This window comes from Oryzias latipes, chromosome 19 (assembly GCF_002234675.1).
Source record: "Oryzias latipes chromosome 19, ASM223467v1".
Classification (NCBI taxonomy): domain Eukaryota; kingdom Metazoa; phylum Chordata; class Actinopteri; order Beloniformes; family Adrianichthyidae; genus Oryzias; species Oryzias latipes.
Window position 1 is genome coordinate 17,631,481 of NC_019877.2, and position 17,584 is coordinate 17,649,064.

The 17,584-nt window shown below is 40.9% G+C and overlaps 1 protein-coding gene across 1 annotated transcript in view; it reads left to right on the top strand.

Moving 5' to 3' along the window:
- The first annotated feature begins 10,981 nt into the window (after positions 1-10,981).
- myo15b (myosin XVB) overlaps positions 10,982-17,584 on the top strand; it is an 86,143-nt gene continuing 79,540 nt past the window's right edge. Inside the window, exons 1-5 of the mRNA XM_023949806.1 lie at positions 10,982-11,076; positions 11,189-11,263; positions 14,626-14,719; positions 14,831-14,934; positions 15,035-15,098. Coding sequence (XP_023805574.1) covers positions 10,982-11,076; positions 11,189-11,263; positions 14,626-14,719; positions 14,831-14,934; positions 15,035-15,098 — 432 coding nt within the window. The remainder of the gene's footprint in view (positions 11,077-11,188; positions 11,264-14,625; positions 14,720-14,830; positions 14,935-15,034; positions 15,099-17,584) is intronic.

Genomic DNA, 17,584 nt, shown 5'->3' on the forward strand with positions numbered 1-17,584 from the left:
AAAATTTTTAATTGACGTTTGCCTTTCATTTAGTATAAAAATTAAAAATTTTGCTTCTAAACTAAATATTCATTTTTGTGGAATGAAACTTTTAGTTTGCAAATTAAATGTTTAAATCTGACCTAAATATTTATCTTCCAAACTAAACATTTAAGCTTTGTAACTAAGCATTTATTTGTTAAATAAACATTTAAGTCTAAATTCAATATTTAGGCATTTAACCAAATATTTGGTTAAATGCTAAACATTTAGCTCCAAACTAAATATTTAGCTAATAAGCAAATGAACTTGCCAATAAGCGGAAATGGACTACCAAAATAAAAGCTGGATTTTACTCAATCTCTGCATGTACTTGTGCTTTACTGATTTAAGACTTGTCCAACCTGCTGGCCGGAAACATTGGATGAGCTGTTTTAATGGCTATTTTGTTGTAAATAGGCTTCTTCTTGGAGCACCGCTACACTTTTTTTTTTTAATTAAACATTTAGTTTACAAACAAAACAGTTTTAGTATGTAAAAAAATATTATTTATTAATTATTATGTAAAAAATTTACTCTAAGTTAAATATTTAGCTTGCTACCCAAATATGTAGTTAGTAAATATAACATTTATGAATACATGAAGTAAATGGGAAAATTTGCATTTAAAAAATGAAATCTGTTTTTTTCTCCTAAAACAGGCTAAATAACCCAAAATGTTGTTGTTAATATTTGACTGTGTAACTTTACAAACAGCATCCCATACAAGAACCTAAAGTTGTTTTGCCTCTGCCACCTTCTGTTCCCCGAGTTCATCACTAGTGAAGTTGCAAAGCTCAACAACTGAGGACCAAAGAAAGCAGACAGGAGAACAGGGAGATGAAGCAGAAGGCTAAGGTGGAGGTGGAAAACGCCACACAAAGGGTGCATGAGGACTTGTGTGACATGTTGGACAAAAAGGAGGAACAGGTGGATCTGTCGAGGTGAGAGAGATGAAAGGATGTGCAGCAGGTTAAGCCTTAGTCACATGTACCTGGACAGGTCAACCTCTGTATGGGTGCTGCATGTTTTTGGGTTGTCAGGGTTCATGGATGTTTGTAGAGAGGAGGGGCTGCATCTGAGACTTTTGCAGCAACCTCATGAAAATGGAACGTACCATTATCATGTGTATCATGATGTGTATTTGTAAGGGTGATGTATGTTACATGACGTATCGGTGATGCTGTGTCACTGCATTGTTTATGCAACATTCCAGTTGTTAAATGTAAGGTGGACACACTTTTGTGATTGGCTACTCCTTTACTCAGACATAAGCAGCAGCACCCTAACTACATAGATTAAAGTCACATCAGCGACGTGAAGGCGCAATGCACACCCCTCAACACTAGGTGGGAGTTTGCACCTCAACACATGACAGTGTTGCCAGATTGGGCGGTTTTGGTTCTAAATTTATGGGTAAACATGGCTTGGGGCGGGTAGGCATAATTTGGGCGGTTTTAGGGTCGTTCTGTGGGTTTTTTTCTCATGAAAATATAGGAGCAGTTAGGCTAGGTGGCTGTTGGAGTTCCTCTTCAATGTACTGGAGCTCCGTGAAGCAACCAGGCAGAGACGCTTAATGGCCCTGGACTCTGTCATATAACCTGTTGTTGTAAAACCAGGAGACCTGATTTATAATCGTTGTCTCGATGAAAGTAAAAAAATATCATAAGGATCAGGAGGCCAGAGCAGGCTGGCTCCCCTGTCTGCAGCGAGTCTCTGTCTGGCTGCCAGCTCGCCTCCCGGAAGCCGGCATAGTGATCGCGTTTAAGTGAAACTTTGATGTGATGTCAGACTGAATCTGTGAGCACAGACAGCGGAGCTGTGTTAGCTACAGAGCAACAAATAAAAAACTCTGAGAGAATTGCTTGAGGATTTCCGGATTAAACCCGTGCATTTTCCAAAAAGGCTGCTGTACTTTTCAGAAGAAATCCTTCAATAAAATGAACCGCAGGCTCCAAAATTTTGGCCCCCCCAACAACCAGGCCAACCTGCTGAAGAAATATTCAATACTATACTCCTTTTATTATGAGTTTGAGCTATCTTTTATTTTGAAAAATGAACGGACATGGGTGCTTAATTAGTCCGGTAGGGGGGGGGAAACAGCTGTGTATTCTTGATTATGATCTCGTTGTTTCATATTTAAAAGGAGAGGGTGCGTAGGGGTGGACGTGTGTTTTCAGATAACTTTTGGGATGGAAAACTGGGACACTATCTGGCAAGCCTGCACAGAGAACGAGAGTCCTGAGTGTTTCAACGGGAACTTCAAGACGTGGATGGCTGGCGCTTAAAGAAAGCTCCTCTGTTTTGTGGTCCACACGAACCCGGTGCTCAATTGCTCCCAAACTAGCAAAAGCTGAGTCATCGATGTTTCTTTCTTATACAGCAATAATCATGCTGAGCATTTCAAAAATGCCCTCCAACGACTCAAAATAGCGTCTGCCAAATGACTGTTAGTCTTTATTTGATCAGCTAATGTCAGTAAAGCCATGCAGATGTCCCCTGCACTGCGTTTAGATCCCACCCACTTTCCCTGACTGACAGACAGACACATTCTGCTGAAAAAGCTGATAATGAAATAAATAAATAATTCTGAAAAATAGCAATGTGAAATAAAAACAAAGCTACTTTGGAAAATATTGATTTTGAAATCCGAGTTTGTGCAAAAAGCCATAGATTTATAATAATATTCAATATGATTAAAAATGAATATGGTAAAATGCTGTTTTAAAGTTATGAACAGGTTTTTAAAGCAAAACGAAATAAATGTAATAATATAATGGCTAATTTCAAATCTGTGTGCAGCTTTTTCCCAATTTCATGATCTTTTTATATATTTATGAGAGATTTGTTGGTTGATTGTGTGATTGCACAAGGTCATATTTATTTTTTTAACTATATACAATTTGGAGCTCCATACGTCTGCTGTTTTGTTAGTCTTCATCACTGAGAAGAGTTTCTCACACAGAAATGTGCGACCAAACATGTACAAGGTTTGAGCCGCATGTAGATGGAGCCGGGGCATTTCTGCAGGAATGGAGAGAATAAACTGTGCAGCCCTGCAGTTTCGTACTATGCCTTCACTGTACCAAAACACTGCAGCTCAACCAGTTCCATCTGAATCTACACAGGGGCAGTTTTCACATTGACGGCAGACAGGTAATGAAGTAACTCAAAATTCTAGATTATATAGATTATATTCTATGTAGATTATATTCTTTTATATTTACAGCCACACTCGCTCCACAAATGAGACGCACGGGTTTACCTTCTCAGAAACATTTCAGTCAGACAACTCATGCAGTAAAGAAGATTTATTTCCATATTTCTTTTAATTTGGTATAAGGCTCCTATCAGATACATAAAACAAAGATCTCAATACAAAACTTTGGGTATTAAATTACCTCTAACGGAGCTCACAGGTGGAAGCTGGGGAGGAGGGTGGGGTGATGAACGCAAATCTTGCGGAAATGGAAGAAGAGGGATTGGACCGCACACCTGGAACTTAAGTAGGATGCTAAAACAGGTAGGTTAATTAGATTGAACCGCCGACGGGGAGGAGTTACCAGGTGAACGCACTGCTCAAGTTGCCTGCCTGAAATACTCCCAGGGTCGTTCATTTATTCTGCCTCCAATCGGTTTATAAGGGGTCTGTTTTCAGGATCTACTTTTCTCTTCAGTATCATGAGGGGCAGCTGAAGCGCTGCATTATGGAATCTGTAGTGAGTATTGTTCCACAGTGGGTGCGGAAGAGTTTCTGCAGAAGTAGAGCAGATTAAGATCCTTAACAAGATCCTAGAGAGAGAAAGGATGTCTGAGGAATGGAGATGAGTTCTGATCCCATTTTTAAGAAGAGGGAAGATGTGAAGAGATGTGGAAATTATGGCATCCTTCTGTTTCTAGAAACAATGGAGTCTGCACCTGAATTTTAGTTTGTTGTTGGGCAGCAGCGCTGACTGTGGCTGAATAAGCCAATGCGGGAGCTGTAGCTCCGGCCGCATTTGCTGCAAGTGTGGTCCATGGTTGACCATTCAGTGTAAGCAGCAAAGAGCAGCTCCCGGATGAGAACGTTGTGCACCTTTGTCTTTGCACAGGTTGCTGTTGCTCCGTGTGGGAAGAAAGATCCCATCTTCTGACTCACTGAATGAGTAGCACAGGAGCAAGGAGAAGAATATGCCAAAAAGTGTCTAGGCCAGTACACAACCTTGTTTAGCACTGCTCTTGATTGGGAAGGGGGCTGATGACGCTCTATCATACTGAACAGTGCCAGACATGTTGTCATTGAAAGATTCTACCATCTTTAGTAGCTTAGGAGGGCATCAAGTCTTGTGGAGGAGGGCGAACAGGCCCGACCGACTGACTAAGTCAAAGGCCTTGGTCAGGTCGATGAATGCGAGGTACAGGGGACGTCGCTGTTCACGGTACTTTTCTTGAAGCTGCCTGAGGGACAACACCATGTAGATGGTTGATCACTTGGCCCGGAACCCACACTGTGACTCGAGATATACGCAAGTGTCTGCAGTTGTGGACTACCCTGGCAAAGGCTTTTCCCACAATACTGAGGAGAAAGATCCCACAGTAATTGTTACAATCGCTGCGGTCGCCCTTGTTCTCTGTAGTTTCTTATGTGGAAACTACAGAGGAATAAAGCTGATAAATCACTCATTCATTCATTCATCTTCTAAACCATTTTTGTCCCTTTGGGGTCACGGGGCAGGCGGAGTACGGTGGCCCAGAAGGGTCACAACACAACACATTAACTTTACAAACAACACATTAACTTTACACACAACACATTAACTTTACACACAACACATTAACTTTACACACAACACATTAACTCACAACACAACACATTAACTCACAATAACTCACAACACAACACAATAACTCACAACACAACACAATAACTCACAACACAACACATTAACTCACAACACAACACATTAACTCACAACACAACACATTAACTCACAACACAACACAATAACTCACAACACAACACATTAACTTTACACACAGCACATTAACTCACAACACAACACATTAACTCACAACACAACACATTAACTCACAACACAACACATTAACTCACAACGGAGGTAAAGCTGCAATGGAAGTGCTTTTATTCTGAAATTTCCACTGGGCTGAGTGGCTAACTGCCTAACAGAAAGTAACGTCACAGTGAGATGTGGAGGGAGCATGTTTCTTCTACAAAAGAAGCTACACAATGTTAACGCGCACTCCTCCGCGCTGCACTCACACTCCTCTCTGTCGCTGCACGTGCTCCGCTCCTCTCCGTTCTTCAGCCCCCTCCTCTCACACTCACTCGGTCCCCAACACCCCCCACCCACACACACACCCTCCCAGTCCCTGCACGCGCTCCTCTCCTTTCTTCCGCTCCCTCTTCCTCTTCCTCTCACACACGCACGCGATCTCCAACACTTGACACAACAAATGTGGAGAGATCGCACTGTCAGGCTTTAATGAACACAATTTCTAAGAGGAGGGGCGTCGCACTCCCCCAACAACAGGTTAGATGACAAAACCCGGTCCATTAAGCTCTGCCGTTCACGGAGCTTCAGTAGAACTCCAAAAGCCACACGGCCTAACGTAGGCTGGTATTATATATTCATGAGTGGGAAAAAACCCGCTGAACCGACCTTAAAACCGCCCAAATTATGCATTTTTGATCGCAAATTTACACCCAAAACCGCCCAATCTGGCAATGCTGCTGCTAGCTTCTCTTGTAGAAGAAACATGCTCCCTCCACAGCTCACTGTGACGTTACTTTCTGTTAGGCAGTTAGCCACTCAGCCCAGTGGAACTTTCAGAATAAAAGCACTTCCATTGCAGCTTTACTTCCGTTGTGAGTTAATGTGTTGTGTTGTGAGTTAATGTGTTGTGAGTTAATGTGTTGTGTTGTGAGTTATTGTGTTGTGTTGTGAGTTAATGTGTTGTGTTGTGAGTTATTGTGTTGTGTTGTGAGTTAATGTGTTGTGAGTTATTGTGTTGTGTTGTGAGTTAATGTGTTGTGTTGTGAGTTATTGTGTTGTGTTGTGAGTTAATGTGTTGTGAGTTAATGTGTTGTGTTGTGAGTTAATGTGTTGTGTTGTGAGTTATTGTGTTGTGTTGTGAGTTATTGTGTTGTGAGTTATTGTGAGTTAATGTGTTGTGTTGTGAGTTAATGTGTTGTGTGTAAAGTTAATGTGTTGTGTGTAAAGTTAATGTGTTGTGTGTAAAGTTAATGTGTTGTGTTGTGACCCTTCTGGGCCACCGTAGCGGAGCCTATCCCGGCCACTTGTGGGCGAAGGCAGGGGGCATCCTGGACAGGTCGCCAAACTGTCGCAGGGCAGCTGATGAAATACATTGAAGTTAATCGAAAGCTACATTGTCTTACCAAAAGTTTTCACTCACATGCTTTAACTCACAGATGAACTGAAGTGCCATCCCATTCCTAACCCATCAAGCTTAATATGAGTAATATGAGGTCCACCTCTTGCAGCCATTTCAACTTCAACTCTTTTGGGAAGGCTGTTCACAAGGATAAGGAGTATGTTTATAGGAATTAGTGACCATTACTCCAAAAGTGAGGTCACACACTGATGTTGGTTGAGAAGGTCTGGCTCTCAGTCTTTGCTCTATTTCATCCCAAAGGTATTCTATCAGGTTCAGTTCACGACTGTGCAGGCCAGTCAAGTTCATCCACACCTGACTCTGTCATCCATGTCTTTATGGACCTTGCTTTGTGCACTGCTGTAGTCATGTCGGAAGAGGAAGGGGCCCGCTCCAAACTGTTCCCACAAAGTTGGGAGCATGGAATTACCCAAACTGTGTTGGTATCTTAAAGCATTCAGAGTTTCTTTCACTGGAACTAAGAGGCCAAGCCCATGTTCTGAAAAAACAACCCCACACCATAATTCCTCCTCAACCAAATTTCACACTCTGCATAGTGCAGTCTAAAATGTACCGTTCTCTTGGCAACCTCGTCACATAGAAAAGTGTGATTTAACACTCCAGAAATGCGTCTCCACTGCTCTAGAGACCAGTAGCGCCATGCTTTACACCACTGAATCCAACTCTTTCATTGCTCTTGGTGATGTGTGACTTGGATGCAGCTGCTCGGCCATAGAAACCTATTCCATGACGCTGTCTGCGAACTGTACTTGTATTACTAGATTTTTTGTACAGGTGGCATCCTATGACAGTTCCGGAATTTACTGAGCTCCTGAGAGCAACCCATTCTTTCACAAATGTTTGTTAAAATAGTCTGTATTACTGAGTGCTTGATTTTATACACATGTGGCCTGGCCAAGTGAATAGGACACCTGGTTCTGAGCAAATCCTTTTAGCAATATAGTGTATGTCCTCCATCATCAGAAAAATGCCACAAGAACATGTTGAAAACTCAAACAATAAAATTTTCATTGGAGTGGGTCTTTAAAGGTAAGGACATTTGGCAGGGCGTACAATAGTAGTGGATGTTCTGCTTCATTCACAGTTTTGGCCAATGTCCAAAAGACATCAGTCTGTGGTTGAAAGATCATCTCTACATCCCCACCTTTTGATTCTCCTTGTGGTGTTTTTTTGTGTTTGAATAGGGTTTATTTTACGTTCTGTTTAATTTAGTTTGTTAAACTGTTTAGGTTTCAGTCTGTTAACAGCTATTCATTTTAATTCACAACCACCCTTTTTATGACAGATGATGTTGGAGAAGCATGTCCTGAGCAATCTCTCCTTACAAACACATTAAGTTTTTTAAAAAGAAATGAACTTGAAAGGCTGGTATGTGGATTCTAGCACCCTTTATTTTAGTTCATTGTCTTCCAGCCTGAGGTGGTGTGCAGATGCTTTTCCAACAGCTGGTAACTAAAACACTTCCATTACTGGAGCAATGTGAAAGCTGATATGCAGGACACTCAAAGCAGATTGTTTCTGCCGGATCTGCACGTTTGTGTTTTCCAGTTTCCTTCAGACAAAAACTAATTTTCCTCATTTTCTCTGTGTCTTTCACCTCAGAAGTCTAAACTCTCCTCCCATTCCGTAATGCAACATTGACTTTGATGGTATGTCTCATTAAAACAGGAAATATCCATACATGTCCATACACAGCTTGTTTGTAGCACTTCCATGTGTCAACCATGCAAAGTGTTTTGTTTTTGCTGGTCTTGGTGTTAGCAAATCAGTCATGCTTCATCATTTCTAGACGCACGCACACAAAACAAAAGAGCACAAAGGACCTGCTACTGGTTTATTTATTTCCTGGACGGGGCAAATACAATAGATTATGCAGCTTGCAGGAACACGCTGCTTTGAGATTGCAACATATCAGCTATCATGCTGCTTCAGTGAATGAAGTGTTTCAGTTACCACCTGTGGAAAGTCTTTGCACAGAGCAAGCCATCTGCAACAACATAACACAGTCCTTATGTGGCTCAGGGTAAGGGCATTTCTTCATTCAGTGATTTAACTTAGTGTTTTTTAGTAGCAGGGTGTGTGATCAGGGCCAGGGTTCATCTGTGCTCATCTTTCAGGTGATCAAGCCTGGCAGCAAAAAAGCAGTGGAAGTGGATGAGGTGGAGGATCTGTCTCAGCTGGAGTAAGCCCAGCCCAACACTCATCATCTGTTCATTTTGCATGTGCAAATGCTTTATTTCATATGTGTTTTGTATTTATAGAGAGGTGTGTGAGAGCTCAGTGCTTCTGAATCTGAAGAAAAGGTTTCAGCGTGACTCTATCTATGTGAGTTTCACTTCTGACTGTTGTAAGACACAAATTACTTGAATCTCAAAAACTTCCCTTTTTTTCAGTTTTGATGTGACTGATAACACTTTTTTAAAATCCATGTGGAGGTATCCGTTAGGCTACTTATATGTAGTCTGAGAAAGACATGGGCATCCTTTAGAGCAGGTCTCCAACCTTTTTCAGGCCCTAAACAAGTTTAACGTAAGACAATATTTTGTGAACGGAGCCAAATTTTGCGTAGTAAGTTTCTGTTTCTAAAAAACTATGTTTAAAAAGGATAATGGTTCTACAAGAAAGTTTGTTTAAGAAAATCAGAAAACATTTGTAGATTCTATATTTTATTTTATTTTTTACAGATGCTGAAGATTCAATGAAACAAAGTTGTTGATATGTGAACATTGTTTCTGATTTGTAAATAATTCAATAAAAGCAATATAACTTTTTTTTATAGAATACCAATACAACACTGACAACTCAACCAAGTCTCAGATCATCTTTCAGGACAAAAAGATTAATCATATTTTGTTTTTACATAAATCCTGATTCATTGTGCATAGTTTAACACAGACAAAAAATTTCTGTGCTCAAGTTTCTTGACAGATGCCTGCCCAATTCACCACGCTGTAGCAAAGTTCATAAATTGGCAGTGGCTCAGCTGTTGGGCTGGTCGTCCAATGATCAAAGTATCGGCAGTTCTATCTCCCCAGTTAACTGTTGTATACTTGAGCAAGACACTTCACCCTTCCCTGCCTCCAGTGTGGCTTCACTGGTGTGTGAATGTGTATGAATGTCCTGGTGCTGTAGGCGTGAACTGGCGCCTCTGTCAGTCTGCCCCAGGGCAGCTGTGGCTACGTCAGTAGCTCACCATAACCAAGTGTGAATGAGGAGTCAATGAATAATGGACACATTGTAAGCACTTTGAGGATCTGAAAAAGCGCAGATGAATTACAAGTTTCCCCAAATCAGAAACAATTAAATTTTATTAAATTCTATTTAAAATGTTTGCGGCCGGTTTAAACTTAGACTTTGTGATGTCCAACCGGACGCTAACTTCTGCGACGTCCGACTTTTGAAAGTGTGATGGATAAATAAAGCAAAACAGAAACGACACAACCGTCTTAAAACTGGTATTTCTAAAAATAATAATGAAACGTAAATCCATCGTGTCTACAACATGATCTGCGTGTGTGAAATATTCAAAAGTCGGGTGGAGCTATAAGCTTCTGGTACATGGGAACAATTGTCTCAATAAATCTGTATTTGGAGGAAGATTCCTGGTTTTGTCTGTTAATAGCAGTTTTTTTTTTTTTAAGTTGAAGGCCCTTCTTCGGTTTTCTCATTGACTTTTTTCTCAATGAAAAGTGCACTTGGTCTTTTTTTCCAAAGAAACTTTCAAAATATGTTTCATTGTTTGGCTTTTGTTAGCTTTTAAGCGTGGAGAAACAAGCTTTGCGGTCCAAGCAGCTGCTTAAAGTCCTGTGAGGTGTCGAGACAGACAGATGTGGTGAACAGAATCTGGTGGTTGTTTAAAACAAATCTTTATTTTGTATCAGAAATTAAACAAAATGAAAACAATAGAAGTTAACATGCATTTTTTTCTGTCGGGCTGGTACGAATTGGCCCACAGACCGGAACTAGTTTGCGGCCCAGGGGTTCGGACCACTGCTTTAGAGCAGGGGTGCTCACACTTTTTCAGCATGTGAGCTACTTTTGAGTGGGGCAAAAAAGTATTTAGTCAGCCAGCAATTGTGCAGGTTCTCCCACTTAAAAAGATGAGAGAGGCCTGTAATTTTCATCATATGTATACCTCAAATATTTTTAAAGAATGCATTTGTAAATTATGGAGGAAAATACGTGTTTGGTCAAGAACAAAAGTTCAACTCAGTACTTTGTTATATACCCTTTGTTGGCAATCACAGCAGTCAAACATTTTCTATAAGTCTTCACAAGGTTTTTACAAACTGTTGCTACTATTTTGTCTTATTCCTCCAAACAGATCTCCTGTAGAGCAGTGATGATTTGGGGGCTGTTGCTGGGCAACACTGACTTTCAACTCCCTCCAAAGATTTTTTATGAGGTTAAGATCTGGAGATGGCTAGGCCACTCCAGGACCTTGAAATGCTTTTGAATTGACCAGAGAAGTTGTCTTTCAGTAAATGTATAATTGCCTATACTCTTTAACTGCGTACTAAATCTCTTTTCACAGACATTAATTGGAAACATGCTGCTGTCCATAAATCCCTACAAACCTCTAAACCTTTACACAGAGGAGATGAGGATCAGATACAAAGACAAAGAGCAGCAAGCAAACCCTCCGTGAGCAAACAGTTCTCAAAGTCTTAAAATTCTGACTTTATAATTTTAGTGTGCACCATGTGACCTTTGTTTTCCCTGCTTTGATGTGCGGTCATATTTTTCTTTGTTGCAGCCATGTGTACACCATTGCGGAATCAGCCTTCAAGCTTTCTCAAGCCTCCACACAGGAACAATGCATCATCATCAGGTACTACAACAATCATTTTAACCTGTTTCAACTGTTGTTTGTTTGTTTAGTTAAACACAGATTATGTGTATGAATGAATTTGAGTTCTAAATTTTAGTGAACAAATGTTTTCTTTGTTGTGCAGATTCTTTAACTACATGAACAAAAAAGTAACTCAATTGAACATATAAAGAATGAGACATTAGCACTAACTTTTGAATTGCTCTCTATTTTAGCTATAGATTCTAACATATTCCTCTTTGCAATTCCAGGTAAAGTCTAAAGTCTCTGCATGTGTTCAAGTTAGGCAACAAGTCTTTAGCTTTTAATTTCACACTAAGACACAACACCTAAGATACAGATAAAATGATTGTTTATGTCACAAATCATTATTAAACACATTTTAAACATATTCTAGGAACACAAAAACAGGCAGGTGCTGTTTCTACAATCCCAATGCAAAAGTATTGTAAATAAGCCATTTTTCACTTGACAAGGATGTCTTTAAGAAAAAAATTAGAATAAACAAATAAACATTGATTACAAGCCCTGAACCTCAAGTCCTTGAAGTCAAGCCTTAAATTTCTGTGTGAGACTTGAGTGTAACCCAAGTCATAGTTTCAAGTAACTACCTCTGCAACATACTAACTGCCCAGACTTTAGATGTATGCATCTTAAATTTTCTCTCTTATCAAATGGTAAATGGCATATACTTGTTAAGTGCTTTTCTACCTCCCTTGAAGGCCCAAAGCGCTTCATAGTCACAGTCACATGCACACACTGAAGGCTGCTCCGCTGCTGAACACTGGCGCCAACCATCCGCCAGATTCAGTGTCTTGCCCAAGGACACTTACATATGGGAGGGCAAGGCGGGAATCGTACCTGCAATCTTCCTATAAGAGGTTGACTGCCCTACCATTGCCCCATGGCCACCTCTGACAACTGTGGCATCACTAACTATAATACGAACTATAGTACAAAGAAATACAAAAGCATTTCCAATATATTTGAAATATTATTTAGCTCACAAACAACAGGTCCAAGAGCTTTATTAAATATATTTTGGCATTAACTTAAAAAAGTGCTTTCATATTAATTTAGGACAAGGAAAATAGGTCAAAGTTGAAGTAGTGTTACAACTCTGTTTGTTTGAAATTAAAAGTACCAGTCCACATGTGTTTTGTGGATTTGGAGAAGGCGTTCGACCGCGTCCCCCATGGGATCCTGTGGAGAGTGTTCTGGGAGTGTGGGGTCTGGGAAGCCTTACTGAGGGCTGTCCTGTCTCTGTATGACCGGAAAAGGAGCTTGGTTCGAATAGCCGGCATTAAGTCAGACCTGTTCCCGGTCCACGTTGGACTCTGGTAGGGCTGCCCTCTATCACCGGTTCTGTTCATAGTTTTTATGGACAGAATTTCTAGGCGCAGCCAGGGGCCGAAGGGGGTCTGTGTTTGGGGACCACAGGATTTCCTCTCTGCTTTTTGCAGATGATGTTGTCCTGTTGGCTTCATCGAGCCAGGACCTCCAGCGTGCATTGGGGCGGTTTGCTGCCGAGTGTGAAGTGGCTGGGATGAGGGTCAGCACAGCTAAATCTGAGGCCATGGTTCTCGACCGGAGAAAGGTAGTTTGCCATCTCTCGGTGAGTGGAGTATCCCTGCCCCAGCTGGAGGTGTTTAAATACCTTGGGGTCTTGTTCATAAGTGAGGGAAGACCGGAGCGTGAGACTGACAGGTGGATTGGAGCGGTGTCCGTAGTTATGCGGTTGCTGTATCGGTCCGTTGTGCTGAAGAGAGAGCTGAGCCAAAAAACAAAGCACTCAATTTACCGGTCGATTTTCGTTCCAATACTCACCTATGGTAAAGAGCTATGGGTCATGACCGAAAGAACGAGGTCCCGAATACAAGCGGCTGAAATGAGCTTCCTCCGCAGGGTGGCTGGGCGTTCCCTTAGAGATAGGGTAAGAAGCTCAGTCACCCGCGGAGAGCTCAGATTGGAACCACTTCTCCTCCACATCGAAAGTAGCCAGTTGAGGTGGCTCGGGCATCTAGTCTGGATGCCTCCTGGACGCTTCCCTGGAGAGGTGTTCCGGGCATGTCCCACTGGGCGCAGGCCCCGGGGAAGACCAAGGACATGCTGGAGAGACTATATCTCTCGGCTGGCCTGGGAACGCCTTGGGATCCCCCCAGAGGAGCTGGAGAAGGAGGCTAGGGTGAGGGAAGTCTGGGCATCTCTGCATAGACTGCTGCCCCCGCGATCCGGTCCTGGATAAGCGGAGGAATATGGATGGATGGATGGATGGATGGATGGATGGGTGGATGGATGGATGGATGGATGGATAAAAGTACTGCAATTATGGTAATGTCATACCTACAGCAAGAGGCTCGGACATGCCAGAACAAAATACCCTCAATATTTTTAAGAATTTCACAACCATTAACATTAAAAAATAATCATATTTTGGCTTATTTATTTTTTGTCATGAGACAGGGACTGAGTAACTTAATGTAAGTTCATTATGTTATCGTGCTTTTAATGCATGTACATTTAAATGCTTTCACTTTTTCCTTAGTTTGCTAATTATAGTGATATACATTTTCCACAGTTGGACAGCAACATTATTCATTTATTTCATCCTCAGTAAATGGAGTGGCAATCAGTTTTAGTATTTATCTAACCCTTGTACTGTCCTAGGCACTTTAACGTTGGGAGTTGGGTCATCTAGACCAAATAGACAGTGCTCTGAAACTTTTTTCTTCAATGATTTGTGATCTTCACTGGTGTCCATGGATTACATGAAATCTTTCCACATTTATCCACCTTTTTATGTTTCATGACATAAACCTAGAGCCATCCTTGGCAGCGTGTCTGTGTTTCACCCATGAAAACAAACAACATCTGACTATTTGGAAAGATGGATGTGCATATTGGGCATAAAAAAATGAAAGTCTTTGGCCGATGATCGCTAAGTCCGCGGAGAAAGGTGGCCGGGGGGCGGTGCTGGCAGCATGGATTCTTCCTGGAAGGGGCTGTTCCTCACTTATCAACTTCAAATGTGAGGACCTGCGTGTTTTCATGGATTAGGAGGGTCAGAGCACAGGTTTTCAGAGGAATAACCAGAATTGCGTGAATGGATCTAAATAGTGCTTTGGGGTTGTTTTTCAATAGGAATTAACAATGTAATACACTTAAAAGCACAAAAAATTATTTTGCATGATGTGGGCCCTTTAAAGTATTAATAGTTGATTCAATATTTAACACAATACTTAAAATTTTTATGTATTGCATATTCTACTCCTAAAGATTATATGTACAATGAAATTTTCATACTGTGACACCTTTAATTAGAAATGAATTTATCTTTGAATGTTTTTTCTGCTCTGGTATAGTGGACAGAGCGGGTCAGGGAAAACTGAAGCTACTAAGTTAATCATCCACTACCTGAGCTCAATGTATCACAAAAAAGACAACAATCTTCGACAGGTAGCTCGCTTAAGTTTTAACATAAACTATTATGGTTGGTCTGAAAAGAACCAGATGGTGCTCCTCTGACTTTGTGTCTGACTTACTTGGTTTTGTGTTTTCCCCAATGAGCCTATGGAGGTCTTTCCCATTTTGGAGAGCTTTGGAAATGCCAAGACCATTCTCAACAACAATTCCAGCCGCTTTGGGAAGTATCTCCACATTCACATTCTCAAGTAAGGTGATCAATCAAAACCCCACAAAATAGAGTCCTAAAGTATAGAACATTGCTCGGGTTCCCACAGCAATCATGTGTAACTATTGTGTCTTGCAAAGTGGAGCCATTGTTGGAACCTCCATGTCCAAATATCTTTTGGAGAAATCCAGGATAGTCTTTCAGGTGAGTGGTGCTTCTGGATGAATTCTTATCAAAATATTGCTTATAAATTGTATTTTATATGTCACTTTTCTACCGTAATTAAAGTTTACAGTCACAGGTCCCATTCACTGATGGGTTTTACTGTCTAGCCCAAAGACACTTTAGCACGTGAGCAGGCAAAGCAAGAACCAAGCATATGACCTTCTAATCCGAGGTTGACCGCTCTACCCCTTTGTCACAACTTCCCCTTTCTGTACCTTTAAAAGAATGTAGGACATCTGAGCAAAATACTCCAAATCTTTGACTTGCAGTTAGTCCTTTATTTCATTTATCAGTTTGTTAGTTTAACAAAAATCATTGATATAATGTGCACTAAATGATTCCATAAACCCAAGAATGCATGCTCGCTCAAATGATTACCAGCAGTTTCCAGTGTGTTCAAGTCACTTATTAAAGGCTTAAAGACCTACTCCAATGAAAATTGTGTTTTTAACATGCTTAGGTAGCATTTTTTCTGTGTGAAGGATAAATACAAAAATTTCGGATTGAAACTGAGTATTTTTTTTTATTTAAAGTCCCCCCTTCCATGAAAATCACATTTTTTGAGTTTTTGACATGTACGTGTGTTATTTGTCTTTTTCTTATAAGAGAAAACAAATGTAATAACAGCTTATTTCATTTTTGCATTTCTGAGTATTTCTCCTTTTAAATTGCTCTCAGTCATGTCACAACAGCCCAGGAGAGCATGCGCATTGCACAAGCTCACTGATTTGCCCGTGCACATCAGCTCAGATACGGGAGAAGAGAAGATGGAACATTGTTGCATTCCCTGCGTGCATCTTAAGTGGGTCCAAGGCTGGTGTTTGGCTGCACGTATTTAAAATCAAACTTAAAGTCCAATTAACTCCCTGGTCCACCTAGGTGTGTGAAATGTGTTCTCCGCATTTCTCTCTCTCTGACTGAGTTTGAAGGGTTGCTGGCTCGCATTAACCAGAGAGGGTAAAAATAAAAACAAGAACAAAATCAGGGGACCTTCTTTTTAGTATTGCCTTGATAAAAAAATAAGAAAAATATTATGAAATTCAGGAGGCCCGAGCAGGCAGGCTCCACATCCTCCAGCGAGTCTTTGTCTGGCTGACAGCTCACATACCGAGAACGGTGTACCTGCTGTTGCAGCCCTGTATGACCTTTGCAGGTTCAGATGGTTCAGGACACCAAAAATCTAATGTGCAGTTAGGAAAACAAAAAAATCTAAGAAGAGTCTTCATACAATTTCAAACCTTTTGCGAAGGGGGAGAAATGCAAAGACACAACCAAGGAAGGCTCCACTGTTTTCCGCTCTCTTTCTGCCCCCAAAGCAGAAAAGCTTTATTATTGTACAGCAAGGCAACATGTGAATTACGTCATTAGACTCTGTGTCTGTTCGTGCAAGATATTCCCACGCACAACACAGAATCAAAACAGAGACCTGGAAAAACAGACATCTTTGCCGCTGACCTCAGCATGTCTTATCGTGTAATGCACATAGGTTTCACTGTTCATTTTGGAGCAAACAAGCATGTTTCATATACAGTATATGCATGAACATTGTATAGGATCCCTGTTCACCTCCACAATTACTTCGCCCAAGAGTAGCCTGGACAGGCACTGTTTGGCAATTTAATTCACACTGGTACCAAATTGCGCCACGCTGCTAATAATTGCGCTGCTGCCAGACCTTTGCACCGCAACTGCAGCTCAAATCGCACACCCAGACCTCAGGTTGCGTCTCCACTATTGACTGAACATTGAAACTAGCCGCCTCTGTGGCGCGAATTGGGTTCGGTGTGAATGCAGCTTTTGGGTTCGGTGTGAAAACTTCATGATCATGATTAAAACACCACTGGGAACGTTTTTAGTAAAAAAAAAAAAAAAATTGTCATTGGGGGACTTTATATCGTGATGGATCAGGAGCAGACAAAATCCTGCGATCTGAAGAAGGTTAGGATGTGATGCAGCAACTAACGAGTGGGACATAGTCTCCCTTCTGCGCTCCAATTCTAAATTCTCCACTTGAAGACAAATACTGTAGATCCATTAATGCCTACGTTTTCTCTATCTGAGATGGCATCTGGCTCAAAACTGTACAGCTGGATGACTTCGATATTGCTCGCCGTTTTTTTTTTTGGTACATTAATGTTAGCTTGTGGTTGTGTGGAGCAGTGTTACTTTGAAAAAGTAATCAGTTATAGTCACATTGCCCAGAAAGTAATTAAGTTAATAACTCAATTACTGCACCTAAAAGTAAAAGATTCACTCAGCAAAACAACTCCAATTACTTTGCCAGTTAAAATATTTAATATGTAAATGTTATATTTTCCCCAGCTGCCTAAAAATACAACAAATAATAATAATAATCTTTCTTTGTCATGACTGTCGAGAGCAGTTGGAAGTTGGCCAGCAATAACTTTGCAAATCTTTATTGACAGTAAAACTTCTAGTTTGCTGGTATAGTTCTACAAATGAAA